Source organism: Nerophis ophidion, linkage group LG23 (genome assembly GCF_033978795.1).
Source record: "Nerophis ophidion isolate RoL-2023_Sa linkage group LG23, RoL_Noph_v1.0, whole genome shotgun sequence".
Lineage (NCBI taxonomy): Eukaryota > Metazoa > Chordata > Actinopteri > Syngnathiformes > Syngnathidae > Nerophis > Nerophis ophidion.
The window spans coordinates 27,073,047-27,097,652 of NC_084633.1; the positions used below are offsets into that span (position 1 = coordinate 27,073,047).

Consider the following 24,606-nt stretch of genomic DNA (forward strand, 5'->3'; position numbering starts at 1 on the left):
TGAGGAACACCACTGCTCTAACTATAAAGAAGTTGAACAAATGATGACAGAGGACCTAAGATGGAACCTTGAGGAACACCACAAGTCTAACTAAAGAAGATTAACAAATGATTACAAAGAGAGTACCTAAGATGGAACTTTGAGGAACACTACTAGTCTAACTAAAGAAGTTGAACAAATGATGACAGAGGACCTAAGATTGAACTTTGAGGAACACCACTAATCTAACTAAACTATCTAAATTAGTCTTCTCCATTTTCAGAAAATACAGAACATCTTTAATTCAGTGGGAGTGGCTAGGTGGCGCTGTAGCCTTCCAATTAAACCCAGTGAGTCTTCTCGCCAACAAAGTAGTGACTGCTACAATATTATTTTAGGATTTGCTAAGGGTAGATGACTGAGGTGCTATAGTTCGGTTTAATCCTTTCGCCAGTGACCACAGACAAAGTGTTAGAATTTTTTAACCAATAGCTGTTCAGGGAACTGGCAAAAGTGTAAGACTTACAAACTCCACTTAAGATGTATTGTGTTAATCAGGCTAATTGTTTCTTTTCAGGCCTTATTTGTCAAGGTGGCTCCATACCAATGTTTGGGCTGCATCTGGTCACAAAGGGACAAGAAGGAGAACATGTCCCCCACCATCAGGGCCACCGTCGCGCAGTTCAATGCCATCACCAACCTGGTCATCGTGTCGCTGCTGTGCCGCCCCACATGTGACGCCGCCTGTCTCACTTCCTCCTGCTTGCCTCCCATAGCTCCACCTCATCGAGCTCGCATCATCGAGAAATGGATCAGAATAGCACAGGTGAGTCAGCTTGTCAAATTAGAATCAATCCATATATTATTGGATTTGGGTTTTGGCCAGGACCGGTTGGCCTTATAGAGGAATTATGATATTGTTTTTGACATCTAAAACTTCCTTCTGGTCCACATCAAGGGTTCCTCATCTTATTGACCTCGAGGCCCTACTTTTCCACAACTGAAGGGGTTCACTTAAATACTAACACTGAATTTGTAATCTTACTCTTGATTGTAATCATATTAGATAATTATATCCAACCTACTTCCATCAGATGGTATGAAAAAAAGATTGTTTATTTAGTCATTCACTGAGGTTAAATAATTATTAAAGAAATGTAATACATAGGAATGCACTAATAAAAATATATGTTGTGCTAAAATAAACAAAATTAATAATTAATATTTTTCTCAACTAAACTGTAAATAAAAAAATGCTAATTAAAGTACAGCTTTACCGTTTTAGTCATACTTTTTTGTGCTTAGAAAACTTCTCTATGACTTGAGCTCCAGACTTCTCTTTGTTGGAGATTGTCATTACAGCCACAAGTTGTGGAAAATTGTATTACAACCGAGTAGTGTTGCTGCTGAGAAACGGCTAGGGCGCCCTATGGTTAAGAAACACTTGTCTAATTAGATTTAATGGTGGTTCTTTGGTCAAAATGTTGCATTGGTTATATGTTTTACAGACCATTTTCTTTTGGAAGGTTTCTTCAGGATGCACAGTTTTGCTACTTGGCAACACTTCGAGCGCGTCTTTTCCCCGACATCTTTGTTGTAGTTTTTAACACCTCCATAGCGAGTCTACTGACAAATTAAGTTCAAACTATACGCTGCTTTGTATCAGAAATGGCAACAGCGGAGGATACATGTGCCAGTCTGCCCCACAACAAGAGGATAGAGAAAAAGGACTGCAATGGCGGATTTGCGCAAAGCACTTTGGGTAATTTTTTTCCATATATGGATAATCCGCAAGGCAATATTTTTATATAAATATTTCTGCCATGCCTGTATGTTGTGACTTCACATTTTCGGGACTTATGCAGATCCCAAATACACAAAAACATTCACCTAAAGGTAAGAAAAGTTTTGCATTTTAGGTCCTCTTTATCAACTAGAAAAACCTGCATATTGCATTGACAATCATTCAAATAGGTTTACTTTCCATTGACTTTTTTTCTGGTGTTTCTCTGTAGGAGTGTCGCAGTTTGAAGAACTTCTCCTCACTCAGGGCGATCCTGTCCGCTCTTCAGTCCAATGCGGTCTACAGACTGAGAAAGACCTGGGCTGCAGTCGGCAGGTGAATTCAGACATTCCTTCCATACACAACTAGGTTTTATGTCGCATGTCATAACTATCTTTTAATGAGAGTGTTAAACCTTGGCCAAGGGCAACGTCAGCGCATTACTTGCTTTGGAGTGACCCACATTACAGGGCGGGTCATGAGCATTGCAGTAAGTTAGCAAAGTGGCAAAGGATAACAAAGGCAAACCTTGATAGTGTTTTGTCCGTGACATAACACCCGCGCTTGGACAAAGCATTAGTTAATCATTACATGAAATAGTTACTCACTAAACATTTTTTGTTTTTGCAGGGACAGCATGGCAACATTTGATAACCTCTGTGAAAGCTTCCCTGATGAAAACTGTCTCCTCACCAACAGAGCACTCCTGATGGAGGTGAGACCAAACTAGCAAACAAAATTTAAGCTCTTAGCAGCGTTGAATGGGCCTCCCTTCACCCCGACCAACCATTAAAAATTTCAGACGGATCAGCGCATCTATAAGGAAGTTATGAGTGTTATATTTTTCCACCACAAGGGGGCAGTATTGGTGCCAATGCAGTTGCATCCCACCCAATACTCAATTCACAATCAAAAATTTCAGGAAGATCGGAGCAAGTGTAAGTACGTTAATATTGTCATAGTTTTTCACCACAAGGGGGTGATAAAGGCGCCGTAATAATCATGCAGTTCCGTCTCACCCAACAACCCGACCCACCCTAAAAATTTCAGGTGGATCGGAGCATGTTTATGGAAGGTATAATTTTCCACCACACGTGGGTATAATGTCCTACCCAACACCTCGACCCACTGCAAAAAAATCAAGGAAGATTGGAGCATGTGAAAGAAAGGTATGACAGTTATAATTTTTTACCACAAGGGGGGTGTAGAAGTCACGCAGTTGCGTCCCACCCAACACCTCAACCCATCATCAAAAAGTTCAGGTGCATCAGACCATGTTTATGGAAGGTATGACTGTTATAATATTCCACCACAAGGGGGTGATAATGTCGCCACTGCAGTAATGCAGTGGCATCCCGCCCCATACTCTGACCCACCATAAAAAAGTTCAGGTGCATCAGACCATGTTTATGGAAGGTATGACTGTTATAGTTTTTCATCAAGAGGGGGTGATAATGTCGCCGCGGTAGTCATGCAGTTGGGTCCCACCCAACACCTGCACCCACCATAAAAAATTAAGGAAGATTGGAGCATGTGGAAGAAAGGTATGACAGTTATAATTGTTCACCACAAGGGGGGACACAGTAGTCATGCAGTTGCGTCCCACCCAACCCCTCAACCCACCATTTAACATTTCAGGTGGATCGGAGCATGTTTATGGAAGGTATGACTGTTATAATTTTCCACCACAAGGGGGCGATAATGTCGCCACTGCAGTAATGCATTTGCATCCCAACTCAAACCACAAGGGGGCGATAATGTTGCCACTTCAGTAATGGAGTTGCATCCCACCCAATACTCCGACCCACCATGAAAAACGTCAGGAAAGTATTACTGCTATAATTTTTCACCACAGGGGGCAATAATGGTTGTTATGCAGTCAAGTCGCAGAGTTTGCACCCCAATTCACTATCAAAAAGTTTGGGAAAATCCGAACGTTATGACGGTTATAATTTTACCCCACAAGGTGGCGATGGTAGTTTAAAAATTAACATATATACGTCATCATAAGGTCCAACCTCTGGCATTTTGTCATGTTAACATACAGCACACAATATAATTAGTACCACCTTTTCTGGTCGACATTGAAGAGTGATCTAATCAAAAAGACAAGTTGTCTAGTATGTTCACTATTTTATTTAAGGACAAACTTGCAATAAGAACATATGTTTAGTGTACCGTACCATTTTTTGTTAAAATAACGCCAATAATGCCATTTTTTTGTGGTCCCTTTATTTAGAAAAGTATCAAAGTATCGAAATATTGGTATCGGGACAAAGCTAATGCTTAGTGAGTAATATGATTTATACAGCAATATTGTCCCTTAAATTGCCTTTATATACACAGGCGTATTTCTGCTAGAATTAAGCTTTATACAGGGTATTAGCGGGGTCTTAAAAAGTCTTAAATCCGATCAATTGAATTTAATGACTTAAAATATCTAAAAGTCTCCTAAAATATCATAAAAGGTCTTAAATAAAATTTTGAAAGGTCTTAAAAATCTATTGCCGTTACTTTTATTGAAAACATGCATAAACTTCAGTCTCCCTTTGAAATGTTTCCTTTTTTATGGAACACCGGCAGCTATTGCGGTGCACGCGCCGCTGTGTGTTGACAGCTTACTTCGAGTAGCAGCAGAGAAAAACTTTGAACAGAACCGAATTACAGTACTTGCATGCATAGGCAAGTGCAAGATTAATGATTTGTGGTTTCAGGACAAACAGTTCAGTGCATGTTTGAAGCCGGTGGAGGGAAACACATATGAAGGACAGTTCACTTTGTGCAAGAAACTTTAAAAATTTGGAATATTGGGCATCAAGGCATTGGAATCCCATTGCGAGTCGGAAAAGCACAAGGCGGTCATGAAATGCCAGCAACAAACGCCATCAATCAGCCCTTATTGCTCCACATCAGGAGCCGGAGCATCGAGGTTTAGTGTGACCCAGTCTGCTGCAACTCCAGTCAACCCCCGGACAGCGTTTGGGTCTACGCTGGTTTTGTAATAATACCAATATTTTGGTACGGTACTAAAATTATTTCGATACTTTTCTAAATAAAGGGGACCACAAAAATGACATTATTGGCTTTATTTTAACAAAAAATATTAGTGTACATTAAACGTATGTTTCTTAATGCAATTTAGTCCTTGAATAAAATAGTGAACAAACAAAAAAACTTTTGTTTTAGTAGTAAGTAAACAAACAAAGGCTCCTAATTAGTCTGCGGACGTATGCAGTAACATATTGTGTCATTTATCTACCAATTATTTTGTCAACATTATGAAGACAAGTGGTAGAAAATGAATTAATAATCTACTTGTTCATTTACTGTTAATTTCTGCTTATTTTCTCTTTTAACATGTTCTATCTACACTTCTGTTAAAGGGGAACATTATCACCAGACCTATGTATGCATCAATATACACCTTGATGTTGCCAGAGGTGGGTATTAACATGCGACATTTACTCCGTTACATTTACTTGAGTAACTTTTGGGATAAATTGTACTTCTACGAGTAGTTTTTATGCAACATACTTTTACTTTTACTTGAGTATATTTATAGGGAAGAAACGCTACTTTTACTCCGCTCCATTTATCTACATTCAGCTCGCTACTCGCTACTTTTTTTTTATCGATCTGTAATGTTTGTTTTGGTTTTTCAAAGTAGGATCTACGAATGCCTGCGTTTCACCAATCACATGCAGTCACTGGTGATGTTGGACCAATCAAACAGAGCCAGGCGGTCACATGACCCAACTTAAACAAGTTGAAAAACTTATTGGGGTGTTACCATTTAGTGGTCAATTGTACGGAATATGTACTGTACTGTGCAATCTACTAATAAAAGTTTCAATCAATCAATCAATCAATCAAAAATGAAAAGGAAAAAAGACACTTTTTATTTTAACCGTACTTCCCGTCAAAAGTAAAGACTGATCGCACAGTTCCTGTCTTCACAATAAAAGTGCCGCTCCATCGCGCCTGCGCTAACAAAATAAGAGTCTCCAAAGCCAGCGCAAACAAGCTAGCAAGCTACGGAGTTTGCCGCCAATGTATTTATTGTAAAGTGTATAAAAACGAATATGGAAGCTGGACAAATAGGATGCCAAAAACCAACGACTTTCATGTGGTATTAGACGGAAAAGAGGAACTTTTTTTGTCCGCCATTTGAAAACGTGGATGTTATCAGCACTACTCTCTGATTCCAATCGATGCAAGTCATCAGAATCAGGTAATACACCAACTTATATTCTTGTCTTCATGAAAGATAGGAATCTATGTGTTAAACATGCATGTATATTCATTAAAAGACCTTTAATATGTCAACAAAAACGGCAAAATAAATGTAAATTATATACTGTATATATAAATGCATGTATGTATATGTGTATATATGTATATATCTATATATATATATATATATATATATGTGTATATATATATATATATATATCATATGTGTGTGTATGTATATGTATATATGAGGTAGATCACCTCGACTTTGTCAACGTAATTGATAAACGTTGAAAAACTTATTGGGGTGTTACCATTTAGTGGTCAATTGTAGGGAATATGTACTGTACTGTGCAATCTACTAATACAAGTTTCAATCAATCGATCAATCAATCAATGAATGCCTACTGAGCCTATGGTGCTGTTAATTTATTGTGGCTCAATTTGCCTTATTTTTTTTATTTTAATGTATTATTATTTAATAAATATTATTGTTTTAGTTGCTTAAGAGATATTCCTGGCTATGAATTTGCTCATTGCTATTTTTATGTTTTTGTGCATTATTTGTTGCCGTAATCATTAAACGAACAGGTTACTCATCAGTTACTCAGTACTTGAGTAGTTTTTTCACAACATACTGTTTACTTTTACTCAAGTAAATATTTGGGTGACTACTCCTTACTTTTACTTGAGTAATAAACCTCTAAAGTAACAGTACTCTTACTTGAGTACAATTTCTGGCTACTCTACCCACCTCTGGATGTTGCAGAAAAAAGACCATATATTTTTTTAACCGATTTCCGAACTCTAAATGGGTGAATTTTGGCGAATTAAACGCCTTTCTGTTATTCCCACTCGGAGCGATGACGTCACGTTGTGACGTCACATAGGTAGTCAATCCGCCATTTTCTCAAACACGTTACAGACACCAAGTCAAATCAGCTCTGTTATTTTCCGTTTTTTTCGACTGTTTTCCGTACCTTGGAGACATCATGCCTCGTCGGTGTGTTGTCGGAGGGTGTAACAACACGATCAGGGACGGATTCAAGTTGACTTACGTGGAGTGTGCATCGATTAGCACGGCATGCTAATCAATGCTAACATGCTATTTAGGCTAGCTGTATGTACATTTGTAGCTATATTTGCATCCAGCCTTTCCTTCCACCCACATTTAATGCCAAACAAACACTTACCAATCGACTGATTTAAGTTGCTCCAGTGTCACAAGATGCGAAAGTCCCGATCGTTTGGTCTGCACATTTTACCGGCAATGCTAAGGCAGACATGGCACAGAGATTTATGGATATCCTGCAGATGCATTTCCAACGATAAAGTCACCGAAATCACAAAGGTGAGTTTTGTGGATGTTATTGACTTATGTACTAATCAGACATATTTGGACGCGGCATGACTGCCAGCTAATCGATGCTAACATGCTATTTAGGCCAAATGTATGTACATTTGTAGCTATATTTGCACCTAGCGTTTCCCTCCACCCACATTTAATGCCAAACAGACACTTACCAATCGACGGATTTAAGTTGCTCCTGCACATTTTACCGGTGATGTTAAGGCAGACATGGCACAGAGATGTATGAATATCCTGCGAAACTCACTCGTTGGTTAGAAGGCGATCGCCGAATAGCATCAATAGCTATTCGCCCAATAGCTTCAGTTTCTTCTTCAATTTCGTTTTCGCTATCTGCCTCCATACTCCAACCATCCGTTTCAATACATGTGTAATCTGTAGAATCGCTTAAGCCGCTGAAATCCGAACTAATGTCGCTATATCTTGCTGTGCTATCCGCCCTTTTTGTTTGTATTGGCATCACTGTGTGACTTCACAGGAAAATGGACGGTGGCTTCACAGATAGCGAAAATCAGGCACTTTAAAGCCTTTTTTCGGGATATTCCATGATGGGTAAAATTTTGAAAAAAACTTCTAAAAATAAAATAAGCCATTGGGAACTGATTTTTATTGGTTTTAACCCTTCTGAAATTGTGATAATGTTCCCCTTTAAAATGTAATGATCACTTATTATTCTGTTGTTTGATGCTTTACATTAGTTTTGGATGATGCCACAAATTTGGGTATCAATCCGATACCAAGTAGTTACAGGATCATACATTGGTCATATTCAAAGTCCTCATGTGTCCAGGGACATATTTCCTGAGTTTATAAACATAATATAAATAAAAAACAAAACAACGAAAGATGTTGTTGTGATGCCAAAAAATATAGACATAGTCATAGTAGTATCGACTCGATACGTGTCTGTACTTGATATCATTACAGTGGATGTTAGGTGTCAATGTACCAATGGCGTTTGTTTACATTTTGATGCCGGCGAGCTACGGTGTGTAGTAAAGCATGTTTAGCTATAATCGTCCTGCAGTGATAATGGTACTTGGAAGAACCTTAGTTTATTTGTCGCCATGGTGGCAAGGATTAGTGATTTGGAAGTAGCTAAAACACTGCAAACGGAGGATGGACGTTCGCCGCTAGCTCGCTAGTCATGTTTCAGTGATATAACTTCACCTTTATCATTAGTTTTGTAAGCCAAAATGCGTCTGTTCTCCCTTTTCTGTCTACACACTGTATCTGCTTGTAAGTACTCTGTGTGTGTGCGCTGCCGAACATACTCCACTGCTCCTAAAACCAGCAATGTCACGACGTGACTTCGACGCGGTCACGGAGGGGTGAGGGACTGGAACTTTTCAGAGACTGTAGAGTACTGAAAATGATTCATTAGTATCGCGGTACTATACTAATACGGGTATAACGTACAACCCTAGTCTACGCCGACACTAAAAGCGGAGGGGCCATGGACATTTCACACGGTAACTAAGCACCAGTCATATACTGGTAATGAGAACATTGATGAGCCGTTGCAGATCACGTTCAGAGATAGCAAAAAACGTTTAAGTGTGGAAAAGACAAGACGGCGTACATAGCGCGATTTGGATCAGCCGAATACATCGAGAGACCTCATCTCCAAAGTTAAGGGCCCGTTCGTGCTGATGTTTGACGAAAGCCTGAAACAAACACACACACACACACACACACACACACGCACACACACACACGCACGCACAATGGCCATTGGCTGTAGAGTTTACCAATATAGTTTGGCAATTATGAGTTTTCTAGTGTTTTTTGTTAGGTTAAGCGTCTTGTATTCTAATGTGAAAGAGCTGTGAATAAATTCATATACTTTGCGAGTAATTCCGGGCTTCCAATTTTGCTTTAAGTCTTTTGTACTTTTTTGCCTGTATTTTAGACTCAGACTTAAACCAGGGGTGTCAAACTCAAATACAGAGTGGGCCAAAATTTTAAACTAAACAAAGCCGTGGGCCAAGGTTGAACAAATGAACCTTTTAATAGGGACCCAAACAAATTCTGCATTGAATATTTAACAAGCAAGGCTTATATAACTTTATAGTGACATGCAAAATCGAGTTTCAAATAATAATTAAAGCTGCAAGCAGCGTTGGCCGGGCCCGCCTTTGGCTGCTGCCTCCGCGACCCAAGGCCGGATAAGCGGTAGAAGATGGATGGATGGATTATTACACAGAGAAAAAGTTGTATACACGTGTGTTATACATCAGTCTCATAGTAATAACAGTTGTAAAGTGGCTTGGGCATTTTTATAAGGGCGCCTTGGTGCCACCATTTTGAAACTCTAATGCATTGTGAAAGAAATGCAGTTGTTGTATTGAAGTGGGAATAGCAAACTTCCTATTGATTTTTGCTGAACGTTGTCAATTATTAAAATGTAGGTGTAAGTGAGACCTACATAGAGGTTTTTGTTTCATGTCTCTCTGACATTCCTAACCGAAGTTACAAGCAGTTTTGTCTGTTTTCTTCCGAGGCGCAGTTTGTCTGTGTTGTATTCCTAGGGGGCGCTAGAGCGCAATTTTGAGTTTTGGGGTTTGGTTTTTTATATAACCTTATAGTGACATGCAAAAACGAGTTTCAAATAATAATAATAATATTTTAAAAAATTATCAATGGCATATCAAATAAAATTTTTATAAAAATGTAATGCCTCTTTTCTATTTGCAGCCTTCTGAGGTAAATATCAAAATAAACTTTCCACAAGCTAATAATAAATTTGAAAATAAAATAACAATAATAAATTAATCAAACATTCGAGCCTTAAAACTAGGAAGAGAAAGTGCATGAATAAATTGTTAATTATTGCTCAGTTTGCTACACTGATTTGTTTTCATAATGAATATGGAACAAGCAATACTTATATAACTTAATAGTGCAAAATCAACTATCAAAAAACAAACGAAGGACATCAATGGTATATTAAATAAAATTTAAATCAAACATTTAATGCCTGTTTTCTATTTGCAGCCTTGGTTGCAGAATGGTTGGAAAATCGGGGGGGTTGGCAAGTATGAGTATTAGCGGCGAATGCGGTGTTACAGCGGCTCTGCTACTGTATAGTACCGGTGGGCCTGCTTTAATGTTAATTTGATATTGCCTCCAGGGCCAAATGAAATTGCACGGCGGGCCAAATTTGGCCCCGCGGGCCAGAGTTTGACACCCATGACTTAGACAAACTTCTGAGATGTGTAGGTCGTGAGTTCAAGCCCCGGCCTAGTCATACAAAAGACAATAAAAATGGGACCCATTACCTCCCTGCTTGGCACTTAGCATCAAGGGTTGGAATTGGGGGCTAAATCACCAAAAGTGATTCCCGGGCGCGGCCACCGCTGCTGCTCACTGCTCCCCTCACCTCCCAGGGGGTGAACAAGGAGATGGGTCAAATGCAGAGAGGAATTTCACCACACCTAGTGTGTGTGTGACAATCATTGGTACTTTTTTTATTGATCCACAAGGGAAATTCTTCCATACAGTAGCTTAGTTAGAAAGGATGGAAAGGGTAAGGATGGAAAGGATAATGCAGGTATAAAGTAGACTAAAAATGTACCATTGTAGCAACATAAAATATAACATATATTTAATATTTACATATTGTATATAATAATATACAATATATACTAATGTACTTCAATATATACTGATGTATTATATTATTATATTATATTCAATTGTTATATAATATATACAATATATAACAAATCCCAATTACCATGTACAATATTACAGTAGATGTAACAGCTGCAGCATAAAATAGAGAGTAGATCCAACAGAAAATATTAAGGGTGTGGGAAAAAATCGTTTTGAATTCGAATCGCAATTCTCACGTTGTGTGACTCAGAATCGATTCTCTTTTTTTTTTTAAATTGATATTTTTCATTTATTTTGATTTTTTGTGCGGATTTTTTTTTTTTTTTAATTAATCAATCCAACAAAACAATACACAGCAATACCATAACAACGTAATCCAATTCCAAAACCAAACCTGACCCAGCAACACTCAGAACTGCAATAAACAGAGCAATTGAGAGGAGACACAAACACGACACAGAACAAACCAAAAGTAGTGAAACAAAAATATTATCAACAACAGTATCAATATTGGTTATAATTTCCACAGAGCAGTGATTAAAAATCCTTCACTGACATTATCATTAGACATTTATAAAAATAAAAAAAAAGAACAATAGTGTCACAGTGGCTTACACACTTTGTCCAATATTTTCACAAAGATAAATTAAGTCATATTTTTGGTTCATTTTATAGTTAACACAAATAAAACATGATAAAACATTGTCCTTTACAATTATAAAAGCTTTTTACAAAAATCTACTACTCTGCTTGCATGTCAGCAGACTGGGGTAGATCCTGCTGAAATCCTCTGTATTGAATGAATACAGAATCCTTTTGAATCGGGAAAAAAATCGTTTTTGAATCGAGAATTGTGTTGAATTGAAAAAAAAAAATTGATTTTGAATCAAATCGTGACACAAGAATCGATATTGAATCGAATCGTGGGACACCCAAAGATTCACAGCCCTAGAAAATATACATTATAAACAAAGAGAGGTAGCTAACATAGAAGCGGTCAGGTAGTAGGCGGATATCATCCATCGTATCGATGTGAAATGGATCTTAACTTTCCATTCATCATGGTCTTAAAAAAAGTCTTAAATTTGGCTTGTTGAAACTTGCAGAGACCCTATCAATAATAATCATTGCTACAAAATGGTGAGTGAAAAATATTTTTTGTCCATAAAATCATCTGCTTAGTTAATATTTTCGTACACATAGTTGTTAAAAAAAAAACAGCCCTTACTGGACCTACCTAGATTTTTTTCAAGTTAATGTATAAATGAAAGTCAACCTACTGAGTTGTTGTGCTTTCAGAGATCTGACCTGAGGGCGTACTAAATCATTACACCACATGATAGCATATTTATCTTTAACATCTGATACAATGTAAAGTGAACAACCATTATTCTCTTTTTTGAAAATAATTGACGTTTTAGTTAATGTTTAAATCTATATATTTAATGGGATAGTAGAGGGTTCCAGCACAGTGTGCGGCCTTTTTTCTTTGCGGTCTCCCTCAGGCAACTTGTGTCATTCGTATTTTGTTCCATTTGGATAGAATTGCTTGGAAATGGTCAAATCAACAAAGCTCGTCTTTCCCACAGTCTAAAAAACTTCCATGCTGGGTTAACTGAAGTCTCCATCGGTGTGAAGATTAGTACAACTTTTTCACTTCCCATGCGATACCGATATTAGAGCTTTGAGTATTGGCTGGTATCGATACGATATCAGCGGGAATCATACAAACATTTATTATTTTGTGGCGTGGAAAGCTTGAAAGTGTGAGGACTCTTCTTCGGCATGGCAATGCCGGTGTGGTTTTCCCGTGGATGCGTCGAAGCAGAACACAGCAAAAGTAAGATATAAGGTATTTATTTAATAACAAAAGTCTATGAACAAAAATACTGGTGTAAAGAGAAAGAGTAAACAAAACATTTAGCATGAAAGCTAGACAATAAAGTGGCTTGGCGTGAGAGCTAGCGAGAAAATACATACGAATGATGAGAGTCGTCACTGATGCGCGTGGGCAAATTAGGATCCGAGAATGAGTGAACAGAAAAGGTGAGCTTAAATAGGAGGGTGATAATTATTAGCAGGTGTGCGGGGCGAGACAGAGAATGAAAAAACAAACACGTGAAGATCTGAGCAGCAGATCGCAACAGAAAGGGCTTTATCAAGTGGAATGACTCAGAGAACAATGGTAGGGATGCAAACCTCTAACCCATTTATTGTTAACCATCCGATATTGACTTATGATGGTTTTAAGATGAATTAGAGTGGTAAATGTTTTTTTGGCGACTCCAGTGGCCCAAATAATATAATGAAGTAAAAGGCCAACTGCACTTTTTTTTGCCTATCAGTTCACGTCTTTTTTTTTTTTAGGATTTTAAAGGTGATTAAAATGCTTAAAAGATGCGACTAATGGGAGTCACCGTTTTTGCCTTCAAAACCCTCTAAAACTATTTCAAGTCCAGCTATCAATGTTTAATATACACACTGCAAGTATATATATATAGTGTAGTAACAGACACATTCATAAAAATATGTAATATGTACAATATACACACTGCAAGTATATATATAATGTATTGACATGCACATTTGGAACAATATGTAATATGTACAATATTTGTCGTCTTTTGGTCAGTTTAATCTAATTCCTCTGCACATTTATTTCCGTCTCCATAGCAGCGCATGTCTGACTTCTGGCAACAAATGTGTGTTCCTACTTACGGAAACAAAATACCCTAATGTGTGTCTTCCAATTATGGCAGATTCGGTAACAAACAACAAAGACGACTATTTTTGGACAGATGAGGGTTAACAACCTTATCTTTTTGAAGCTGAATATACTGAGGATGAACTGCTGCTTCTAGAAGCCAGCACGGAGGAAAAGTGGGACATTGGAGCAGATGAAAGTCGATAGTGAGGGGAAAGTGACTGGAAGCTGTTATTTCGACATATATGGAGTGTTCACCCAAATAAACTGAAACAAACATCCCGGCCAGCTGGACCAAACAGACTCACTCCATCGAGTGAGTCTCACTTTATATTGATCATGATACACGCAGCACATCATGCGTGCATCATTACATACATTGTTTGGCTAGCTGTGTACAAAAAAAAACATGAATTAATACTTTAAAGATACTGTAATATAATTGTTTATGTTTTTCACTCAGTACAGACTGGTGACTTATCACAGTGTTGTGCATTACAAACTAACGCGTTTTTTGTGCTGATGTTGAAGCGAGCTTATCTCTTGCGTAGTTAGCTTTTACAGCTTATACAGTAGCACGGCGATGTGTTACTACGCTAGGAAAAGAGTTCTTCAGTGTTCACTCTTACAATAACAATATTTCTACTGTTTAGTTATTATACAGGTTACGGAACATAAATTAAGTATTGTTGATGGTTTTTGAAGGCATTTTTAAAGTGATTAAGAGGTAGAGTGGATTGATCCCATTAGCTACATTGCTAGCCACCTAGAACAAGACCATTTTTACAAGTTAGAATGCAGCGGTAGAGAATGAATGATTGAATTCACAGCCTGGTATTGCATTCAAGGAAAAGGTTAAACGTGGCCGCCTTTGCTCTTACATAAAATCAAACACAATATCCAAGTTAATGTGTAGTAAGACCTATTCACTACGGTTTGGAGGTCAGTTTTGACTCTATAAACTGCTTTATAGTCCACGCGCTAAATGTTCCAGTGGGCTGACTTTCCCCTAGCTAGTTCAAACAGAGGACATATCTAAACATATTTTGATATTTCATAAGTCAATTAACCGGATGAATGAATAGGAAGATGGTAAGTTTGCAAACCTCGATCACAGATTACAAGAGCTGTCACTCTTTTGCATCTGATTTAACAGGCGTTTGTACAAGACCCAAAACCAGTGAAGTTGGTGCGCTGTATAAATGGTAAATAAAAACAATACAATGTTTTGCGAATCATTTTTAACTTATATTCGATTGAATAGACTGCAAAGACAATATATATATTTTTTTTTTCAAATAATCATTAACTTACAATTTAATGGCAGCAACCCATTGCAAACAAGTTGTCACAGGGGCATTTTTACCACTGTGTTACATGGCCTTTCCCTTTAACAACACTCAGTAAAGGTTTGGGAACTGAGGTGACCAATTTTTGAAGTGGAATTCTTTCCCATTCTTGCTTGATGTACAGCTTAAGTTGTTCAGCAGTTGTGGTATTTACGCTTCATAATGTGCCACAAAGGTCTAGACTAGGTCTAGTACCCACACTCTTTTACTATGAAGCTACGCTGCTGTAACATGTGGCTTGGGATTGTCTGGCTAAAATAAACAGGGGCGTCCATGATAACGTTGCTTGGGTGGCAAAATATGTTGCTCCAAAACCTGCATGTACCTTTCAGCATTAATGGTGCCTTCACAGAGTGAACAATCCGGATGGTTCTTTTCCTCTTTGTTCCGGAGGACACAACGTCCACAGTTTCCAAAGACAATTTGAAATGTGGACTCGTCAGACCACAGAACACTTTTCCACTTTGCATCAGTCCATCTTAGATGAGCTCGGGCTCAGCGGAGCTGGCGGCGTTTCTAGGTGTTGTTGATAAATGACTTTGGCTTTGCATAGTAGAGTTTTAACTTGCACTTACAGATGTAGCAACCAACTGTAGTTCCTGACAGTGGGTTTCTGAAGTGTTCCTGAGCCCATGTGGTGATATCCTTTACACACTGATGTCGATTTTTGATGCAGTACCACCTCACGGATAGAAGGTCACGGGCATTCAATTTTGGTTTTCGGCATTGCCGCTTATGTGCAGGGATTTCTCCAGACTTTCTGAACCGTTTTATGATATTACGGACCGTGAATGGTGAAATCCCTAAATCCTTTGCAATAGCTGGTTGAGAAATATCGTTCTTAAATTGTTGGACAATTTTCTCACGCATTTGTTGACAAAGTGGTGACCCTCGTCCCATCCTTGTTTGTGAATAACTGAGCATTTCATGGAAGCTGCTTTTATATCCAATCATGGCACCAACCTGTTCCTCATTAGCCTGTTCACCTGTGGGATGTTCCAAATAAGTGTTTGATGAGCATTCCTCAACTTTCCCAGTCTTTTTTGCCACTTGTGCCAGCTTTATACATTTCTGTGAATTCTATATATATATATATATATATATATATATATATATATATATATATATATCGATTTGAATTGGAATCGCAATTCTCACGTTCGATTCAGAATCGATTTTCATTTTAAAAAAATCGATTTTATTTTTTATTTTTATTTTTTGAATTTTATTTTTTTATTTTTTTAGTCAATCCAACAAATTAATACACAGCAGTACCATAACAATGCAATCCAATTTCAGAACCAAACCTGACCCAGCAACACTCAGAACTGCATTAAACAGAGCAATTGAGGAGACACAAACAAGACACAAAACAAACCAAAAGCAGTGAAACAAAAATTAATATTATTAACAACTGTATCAATATTAGTCATAATTTCAACATAGCAGTGATTAAAAATCCCTCATTGACATTATCATTAGACATTTATGAAAAAGAACAATAGTGTCACAGTGGCTTATACTTGCATCGCATCTCATAAGCTTGACAACATACTGTGTCCAATGTTTTCACAAATATAAAATAAGTCATATTTTTGGTTCGTTTAATAGTTAAAACAAATTTACATTATTGCAATCAGTTAGTAAAACATAAAATCTTTTAAAAAAAATCTACTACTCTGCTAGCATGTCAGCAGACTGGGGTAGATCCTGCTGAAATCCTATGTATTAAATGAATACAGAATCGTTTTGAATCTGAAAAATATTGTTTTTGAATCGAGAATCGCGTTGAACCGAAAAAAAATTGATACATAATCGAATCGCGACCCCAAGAATCGATATTGAATCGAACCGTGGGAGACCCAAAGATTTGCGGCCCTAATATACATACATACAGAAATACTTGAATTTCAGTGTTCATTTATTTACACATACACACACATAAAAGTCTGATCTACAAAATGTGCAGGCAGCATAAACCTTCCCCTTAGAGCTTTCCTGGATGAACTGAAATTATTTTTTCCAATTTTGGAACTTGCAAGCGTACTTCTTCTTACTCGTCGACGCTATGTCTCTTCTTCGTTCTTCTGCTTCATCTCTGTTATGTTTTTGGACATTACTACTTGCCTTAGTTTTGAAGCAATGTATTATGGGAATCCGGATGTTGTGTGTCAGTGTATTAACGTACTGGCGGGAATAAACACACCCTGAGAAGTAGCTCAGTGCCTGCCTACGTTTATGGTTTGTAGATAATCCTATGGATAACGGAGACATATATAATAGTCTCCTTTTCAGGTGAGAGAGGACGCTAAAGACACGCTTCCAATATTGTTGTCCGGGTGGAAATCGGGAGAAATTTGGGAGAATGGTCGCCCCGGGAGATTTTCGGGAGGGGCACTGAAATTCGGGAGTCTCCCTGGAAAATCGGGAGGGTTGGCAAGTATGCCCATGCCTAATGAAGGAGCCATTATATGAACTTACAATCAAAGTGAGCACACACTGACCTCCTTTTAAATAGGAAGGATATTTTTGGAGAAATAATATCCAAGCAGTGTTTATAATTCACTCAGCTGTGCCTCAAGAGTGAGATAACCTATGGAGTAAGACATGATATACTTTTGTCTTTATAGTAGACAGAAGACAAAGTAAAAACTTCAGTTCCACAAGCGGGATGATTTCACTTGACATATATAGTGTAGTGACTCCAGCGTGGCAGACAACCTAACCTATCTTTGGCCTCACTCGGCACTAAACAGGTTTCAAGTGTCCGTGGATGGCTGGAATTATAGGCCAGTAATAATAGACGACAGCTAAGGTTTTTATGAGTCATCTCCAGGGCGGAAAGAGGAGCCTGCAATGCTGCTAACCAAGATCGGCCTTTTCAGAAAGTAGGACACTTTCAATGCCATCAAACATGGTGAGGGTTAAAAATATACCAATACTGTATCTGACTACAGCACATAGTAAATCTACCCTGATATCCTCCTTTGATTTGTTTCCAAATGGTGTTATAAGTCTCAAGGCATGACAATTTTGTAATTCACGTGTGTTTCAGGTTAATTAAATACACTATATTGCCAAAAGTATTTGGCCTTTGCCTTGACTCACATATGAACTTGAAGTGCCATCCCATTCCTAACCATCCATCCATCATCCATCATCTTCCGCTTATCTGAGGTCGGGTCGCGGGGGCAACAGCCTAAGCAGGGAAACCCAGACTTCCCTCTCCCCAGCCACTTCGTCTAGCTCTTCCCGGGGGATCCCGTGGCGTTCCCAGGCCAGCCGGGAGACATAGTCTTCCCAACGTGTCCTGGGTCTTCCCCGTGGCCTCCTACCGGTTGGACGTGCCCTAAACACCTCCCTAGGGAGGCGTTCGGGTGGCATCCTGACCAGATGCCCGAACCACCTCATCTGGCTCCTCTCGATGTGAAGGAGCAGCGGCTTTACTTTGAGTCCCTCCCGGATGGCAGAGCTTCTCACCCTATCTCTAAGGGAGAGCCCCGCCACACGGCGGAGGGAACTCATTTCGGCCGCTTGTACCCGTGATCTTATCCTTTCGGTCATGACCCAAAGCTCATGACCATAGGTGAGGATGGGAACGTAGATCGACCGGTAAATCGAGAGCTTTGCCTTCCGGCTCAGCTCCTTCTTCACCACAACGGATCGGTACAACTTCCGCGTTACTGAAGACGCCGCACCGATCCGCCTGTCGATCTCACGATCCACTCTTCCCTCACTCGTGAACAAGACTCCTAGGTACTTGAACTCCTCCACTTGGGGCAGGGTCTCCTCCCCAACCCGGAGATGGCACTCCACCCTTTTCCGGGCGAGAACCATGGACTCGGACTTGGAGGTGCTGATTCTCATTCCGGTCGCTTCACACTCGGCTGCGAACCGATCCAGTGAGAGCTGAAGATCCCGGTCAGATGAAGCCATCAGGACCACATCATCTGCAAAAAGCAGAGACCTAATCCTGCGGTTACCAAACCGGAACCCCTCAACGCCTTGACTGCGCCTAGAAATTCTGTCCATAAAAGTTATGAACAGAATCGGTGACAAAGGACAGCCTTGGCGGAGTCCAACCCTCACTGGAAATGTGTTCGACTTACTGCCGGCAATGCGGACCAAGCTCTGGCACTGATCGTACAGGGAACGGACCGCCACAATAAGACAGTCCGATACCCCATACTCTCTGAGCACTCCCCACAGGACTTCCCGAGGGACACGGTCGAATGCCTTCTCCAAGTCCACAAAGCACATGTAGACTGGTTGGGCAAACTCCCATGCACCCTCAAGAACCCTGCCGAGAGTATAGAGCTGGTCCACAGTTCCACGACCAGGACGAAAACCACACTGTTCCTCCTGAATCCGAGGTTCGACTATCCGACGTAGCCTCCTCTCCAGTACACCTGAATAAACCTTACCGGGAAGGCTGAGGAGTGTGATCCCACGATAGTTGGGACACACCCTCCGGTCCCCCTTCTTAAAGAGAGGAACCACCACCCCGGTCTGCCAATCCAGAGGTACCGCCCCCGATGTCCACGCGATGCTGCAAAGTCTTGTCAACCAAGACAGCCCCACAGCATCCAGAGCCTTAAGGAACTCCGGGCGGATCTCGTCCACCCCTGGGGCCTTGCCCCCGAGGAGTTTTTTAACTACCTCAGCGACCTCAGCCCCAGAAATAGGAGAGTCCACCACAGATTCCCCAGGCACTGCTTCCTCATAGGAAGACGTGTTGGTGGGATTGAGGAGGTCTTCGAAGTATTCCTTCCACCTATCCACAACATCCGCAGTTGAGGTCAGCAGAACACCATCCACACCATACACGGTGTTGATAGTGCACTGCTTCCCCTTCCTGAGGCGGCGGACGGTGGTCCAGAATCGCTTCGAAGCCGTCCGGAAGTCGTTTTCCATGGCTTCCCCGAACTCCTCCCATGTCCGAGTTTTTGCCTCCGCGACCGCTGAAGCTGCACACCGCTTGGCCTGTCGGTACCTGTCCACTGCCGCCGGAGTCCTATGAGCCAAAAGGACCCGATAGGACTCCTTCTTCAGCTTGACGGCATCCCTCACCGCTGGTGTCCACCAAGGGGTTTTAGGATTGCCGCCCCGACAGGCACCAACTACCTTGCGGCCACAGCTCCGATCTGCCGCCTCGACAATAGAGGTGCGGAACATGGTCCACTCGGACTCAATGTCCAGCACCTCCCTCGTGACATGTTCAAAGTTCTTCCGGAAGTGGCAATTGAAACTTTGTCTGACAGGAGACTCTGCCAGACGTTCCCAGCAGACCCTCACAATGCGTTTGGGCCTCCCAGGTCTGTCCGGCATCCTCCCCCACCATCGCAGCCAACTCACCACCAGGTGGTGATCGGTAGAAAGCTCCGCCCCTCTCTTCACCCGAGTGTCCAAAACATGAGGCCGCAAATCCGATGACACAACTACAAAGTCGATCATGGAACTGCGGCCTAGGGTGTCCTGGTGCCAATTGCACATATGGACACCCTTATGTTTGAACATGGTGTTTTTTATGGACAAACTGTGACGAGCACAAAAGTCCAATAACAAAACACCACTCGGGTTCAGATCCGGGCGGCCATTCTTCCCAATCATGCCTCTCCAGGTTTCACTGTCGTTGCCAACGTGAGCGTTGAAGTCTCCCAGTAGGACAAGGGAATCACCCGGGGGAGCACTTTCCAGTACTCCCTCGAGTGTTCCCAAAAAGGGTGGGTACTCTGAACTGCTGTTTGGTGCATAAGCACAAACAACAGTCAGGACCCGTGCCCCCACCCGAAGGCGGAGGGAGGCTACCCTTTCGTCCACCGGGTTGAACTCCAACGTACAGGCTTTGAGCCGGGGGGAAACAAGAATTGCCACCCTCCTCTCTGAGCTGCAACCTTATCGTGGTAGAGGAGTTTGCGTGTCCCAATGATCCTAGGAGCTATGTTGTCCGGGGGCATAAAGCCTCCTGGTAGGGTCTCCCAAGGCAAACAGGTTCTAGGTGAGGGATCAGACAAAGAGCAGCTCAAAGACCTTTATGAAGAAGAAAAATCATGGACCCAGATTTCCCTTGCCCGGACGCGGGTCACCGGGGCCCCCCTCTGGAGCCAGGCCCGGAGGTGGGGCACGATGGCGAGCGCCTGGTGGCCGGGCCTGTTCCCATGGGGCCCGGCCGGGCACAGCCCGAAGAGGCAACGTGGGTCACCCCTCCAATGGGCTCACCACCCATAGCAGGGGCCATAGAGGTCGGGTGCATTGTGAGCTGGGCAACAGCCGAAGGCAGGGCACTTGGCGGTCCGATCCTCGGCTCCAGAAGCTAGCTCTTGGGACGTGGAACGTCACGTCACTGGGGGGGAAAGAGCCTGAGCTAGTGCGCGAAGTCGAGAAATTCCGGCTGGATATAGTCGGACTCACTTCGACGCACAGCAAGGGCTCTGGAACCAGTTCTCTCGAGAGGGACTGGACCCTCTTCCACTCTGGCGTTGCCGGCAGTGAGAGGCGACGGGCTGGGGTGGCCATTCCTAACCAATAGGGTTCAATATGATCTCGGTCCACCTTTTGCAGCAATTCCAGCTTCAACTCTTCTGGGAAGGCTGTCCACAAGGTTACAGAATGTGTATATAGGAATTTTCCACCATTCTTCCAAAAGCGCATTGGTGATGTCACACAGATGTTGGTCGAGAAGGCCGGGCTCTTAGTCTCCGTTCTAATTCATCCCAAAAGTGTTCTATCAAATGCAGTTCAGGACTCTGTGCAGGCCAGTCAAGTTCATCCACACCAGACTCTGTCAGTTTACGTGGCCTACCACTTTGTGGCTGAGTTGCTGTTGTTCCCAAACTCTTCCATTTTCCTTTAATAAAGCGGACAGTTGACTTTGGAATATTTAGGAGCGGAGAGATTTCACGACTGGATTTGTTGCGCAGGTGCCATCCTGTGGCAGTTCACACGGGAAATCACTGAGCTTCTGAGAGCGGCCCATTCTTTCACAAATGTTTGTAGAAAGAGTCTCCGTGCCTAAGTGCCTGATTGTATACACCTGTGGTCGGGCCAGATGATTAGGACTCCTGATTCTCATCATTTGGATGAGTGTGCAAATACTTTTGGCAATTTGGTGTATATTATTGATGAGAATCAACAAACACCATAAGTCAGGGGTGCACACACTTTTTCTGCAGGTGAGTTACTTTTCGATAGACCAAGTGGAGGGGATCTACCTCATTCATATATATAATTTATATTTATCTATTTATGAAAGAGAAGTTTTTGTTAACAAGTTAAAGGTGTTTATTGGTAATACTGTCACAAGGTTTTGGTGACGGACCCCAAGATGCAGAGAAGGCAGGCTTGGTGCAGGAAAAAATAAATTAATGTCCAAAATTTTAAGGCAAAACAAACCAGGAACCAGGAAAGCAGGAGACTGCAAAGAGGAACATAAATCAGGAACCAGGGAACAGCTCACAAGCGACGAGGAACCAGGGAGAACTGGAAACAGAAAGCAGTCCATGGCATACAACGACAGGTTGCAATGGATGGCAAAGCAGGTTTAAATAGCAGCTGGCTGATTGACACCAGCTGAGGGGAAACAGCGCTCAGGGAGACAAGCAGGAAACAACGAAAATAAAAGCGCTGACAGGAAATAGCGACAAACACAGAGGAAAAACTAACATTACCAAACTGTCAAGGACAAGCCTGACAAATACAAGCATGTTTAACACATAGTTTCCTTTCTGTCATGTAGACAGGAATATAAGTTGGTATATTACCTGATTCTGATGACTTGCATTGATTGGAATCAGACAGTAGTGGTGATAACGGCCACATTTTCAAATGGAGGAGAAAAAAAATTCCTCCTTTTTGTCCAATACAACATGAAAGTGGTTGCTTTTTTGCCATCTTCAGCTTCCGTACTCTTTTTTTTTTATGCAGTTTAGAAGAAATACATTGGCGGCAAACTCCGTAGCTTGCTAGCTTGTGCGAGCTAGCTTTCTGAGACTCTTATTTTGTTAGCGCAGGCAGGATAAAGCAGCGCTTTTATTGTGAAGACATAAACTGTCTTTACAATATTGACGGCAGGTACGGCGCCAGAGTCTGTTGAAATAAAAAGTTTTTTCGCCTTCCTGTCGGTTGTCTTTTCTTAATAATGATCTGGCAGCAGCAAGCGTCATCTCACAAGACCCTCGGGTGCCGTGAATGTGTTATGTATGTCTTATGACTTGGCTGACTTCCACTCCGTCTCTGAGAGAAGCAGCGCCTGCATATTTTCCTCCCCAACTGGATGCTCATCATCATCACTATTATCGCCACCAGAGATTTCGAAACATTCCTATCCGGCGGTAGCGCTGGGACTTATCGCGGTAACATAATCCATTTTGGCTCCTCCGTCTGTGATTGCACTTCTTCTTCTCACAAGTCCATCGCTTCTTCTCGCTATTAATCTCCATCTGACGACCTTTTTTCGTCACTTCCTGCTCTTTCCTTCTCCACCTCTCATTCACAAACTATCACGGCAAAGAAGAACTGGTAAATATTACGTCTTCCCCTTGTTCCACTTTAATGGCATTCATTTAGTTATCCCTTATTGTCACAGTGACGAAAGTCACGTGGCCGTGCCAGCAAACTCAGGGTTCCTGGTTCGATCCCCATCTTCTACCAACTTAGCCACGTCCGTTGTGCCATTGAGCAAGACACTTCACCCTTGCTCCTGATGGGTGGTGGTTAGCCATCAGTATGTGAAGGTGTGTGTGAAGGTGTGTGTCTGAACAAATTAATTGATTAACATGGACCGCGACTTAAAACAAGTTGAAAAACTTATTCGGGTGTTATCATTTAGTGGTCAATTGTACGGAATACGTACTGTACTGTGCAATCTACTAATAAAAGTCTCAATCAATCAATCAATCAATCAATCAATGTGGAAGTAGTGACAAAGCACTTTGAGTACCTTAGACAGTGGTCCCCAAACTGATTGGGTTAAGATTATTTGGGGACTTGGCTATATATATATATATATATATACATATATATATATATATATATATACTGTATATATATATATATGCGTATGTGTATATATATATATATATATATATATATATATATATGTATGTACATATATGTATGTATATATGTCTATATATGTATGTATATATATGTATGTATATATGTATATATATATGTATGTATGTATGTATATGTATATATATGTATGTATATATATGTATACATATATACATACATACATATATGTATATATATGTATACATATATACATACATATATTTATATATGTATGTATATATATGTATGTATATGTATGTATACATATGTATGTATATATATATATGTATATGTATGTATATATATGTATGTATATGTATATATGTGTATGTATATATGTATATGTATGTATGTATGTATGTATATACTGTATGTATATGTATGTATGTATATATGTATGTATATATATGTATCTATGTATGTATATATATGTATGTTCAGACGCATGTTCGTCAAACTAATAATAATAATAACTGCTACAGCAGCCGCAACATTAATACGGCCACAACGACAACTC

At 40.7% G+C, this 24,606-nt stretch overlaps 1 protein-coding gene across 2 annotated transcripts in view; it reads left to right on the forward strand.

The window, feature by feature from the left end:
- The window catches only part of LOC133541828 (ral guanine nucleotide dissociation stimulator-like 1), a 74,139-nt gene that overhangs the window by 27,751 nt on the left and 21,782 nt on the right, over positions 1-24,606 (forward strand). For both annotated transcript variants that reach the window (XM_061885458.1, XM_061885457.1), the window contains exons 6-8: positions 557-805; positions 1,995-2,098; positions 2,393-2,477. In XM_061885458.1, coding sequence (XP_061741442.1) covers positions 557-805; positions 1,995-2,098; positions 2,393-2,477 — 438 coding nt within the window. The remainder of the gene's footprint in view (positions 1-556; positions 806-1,994; positions 2,099-2,392; positions 2,478-24,606) is intronic.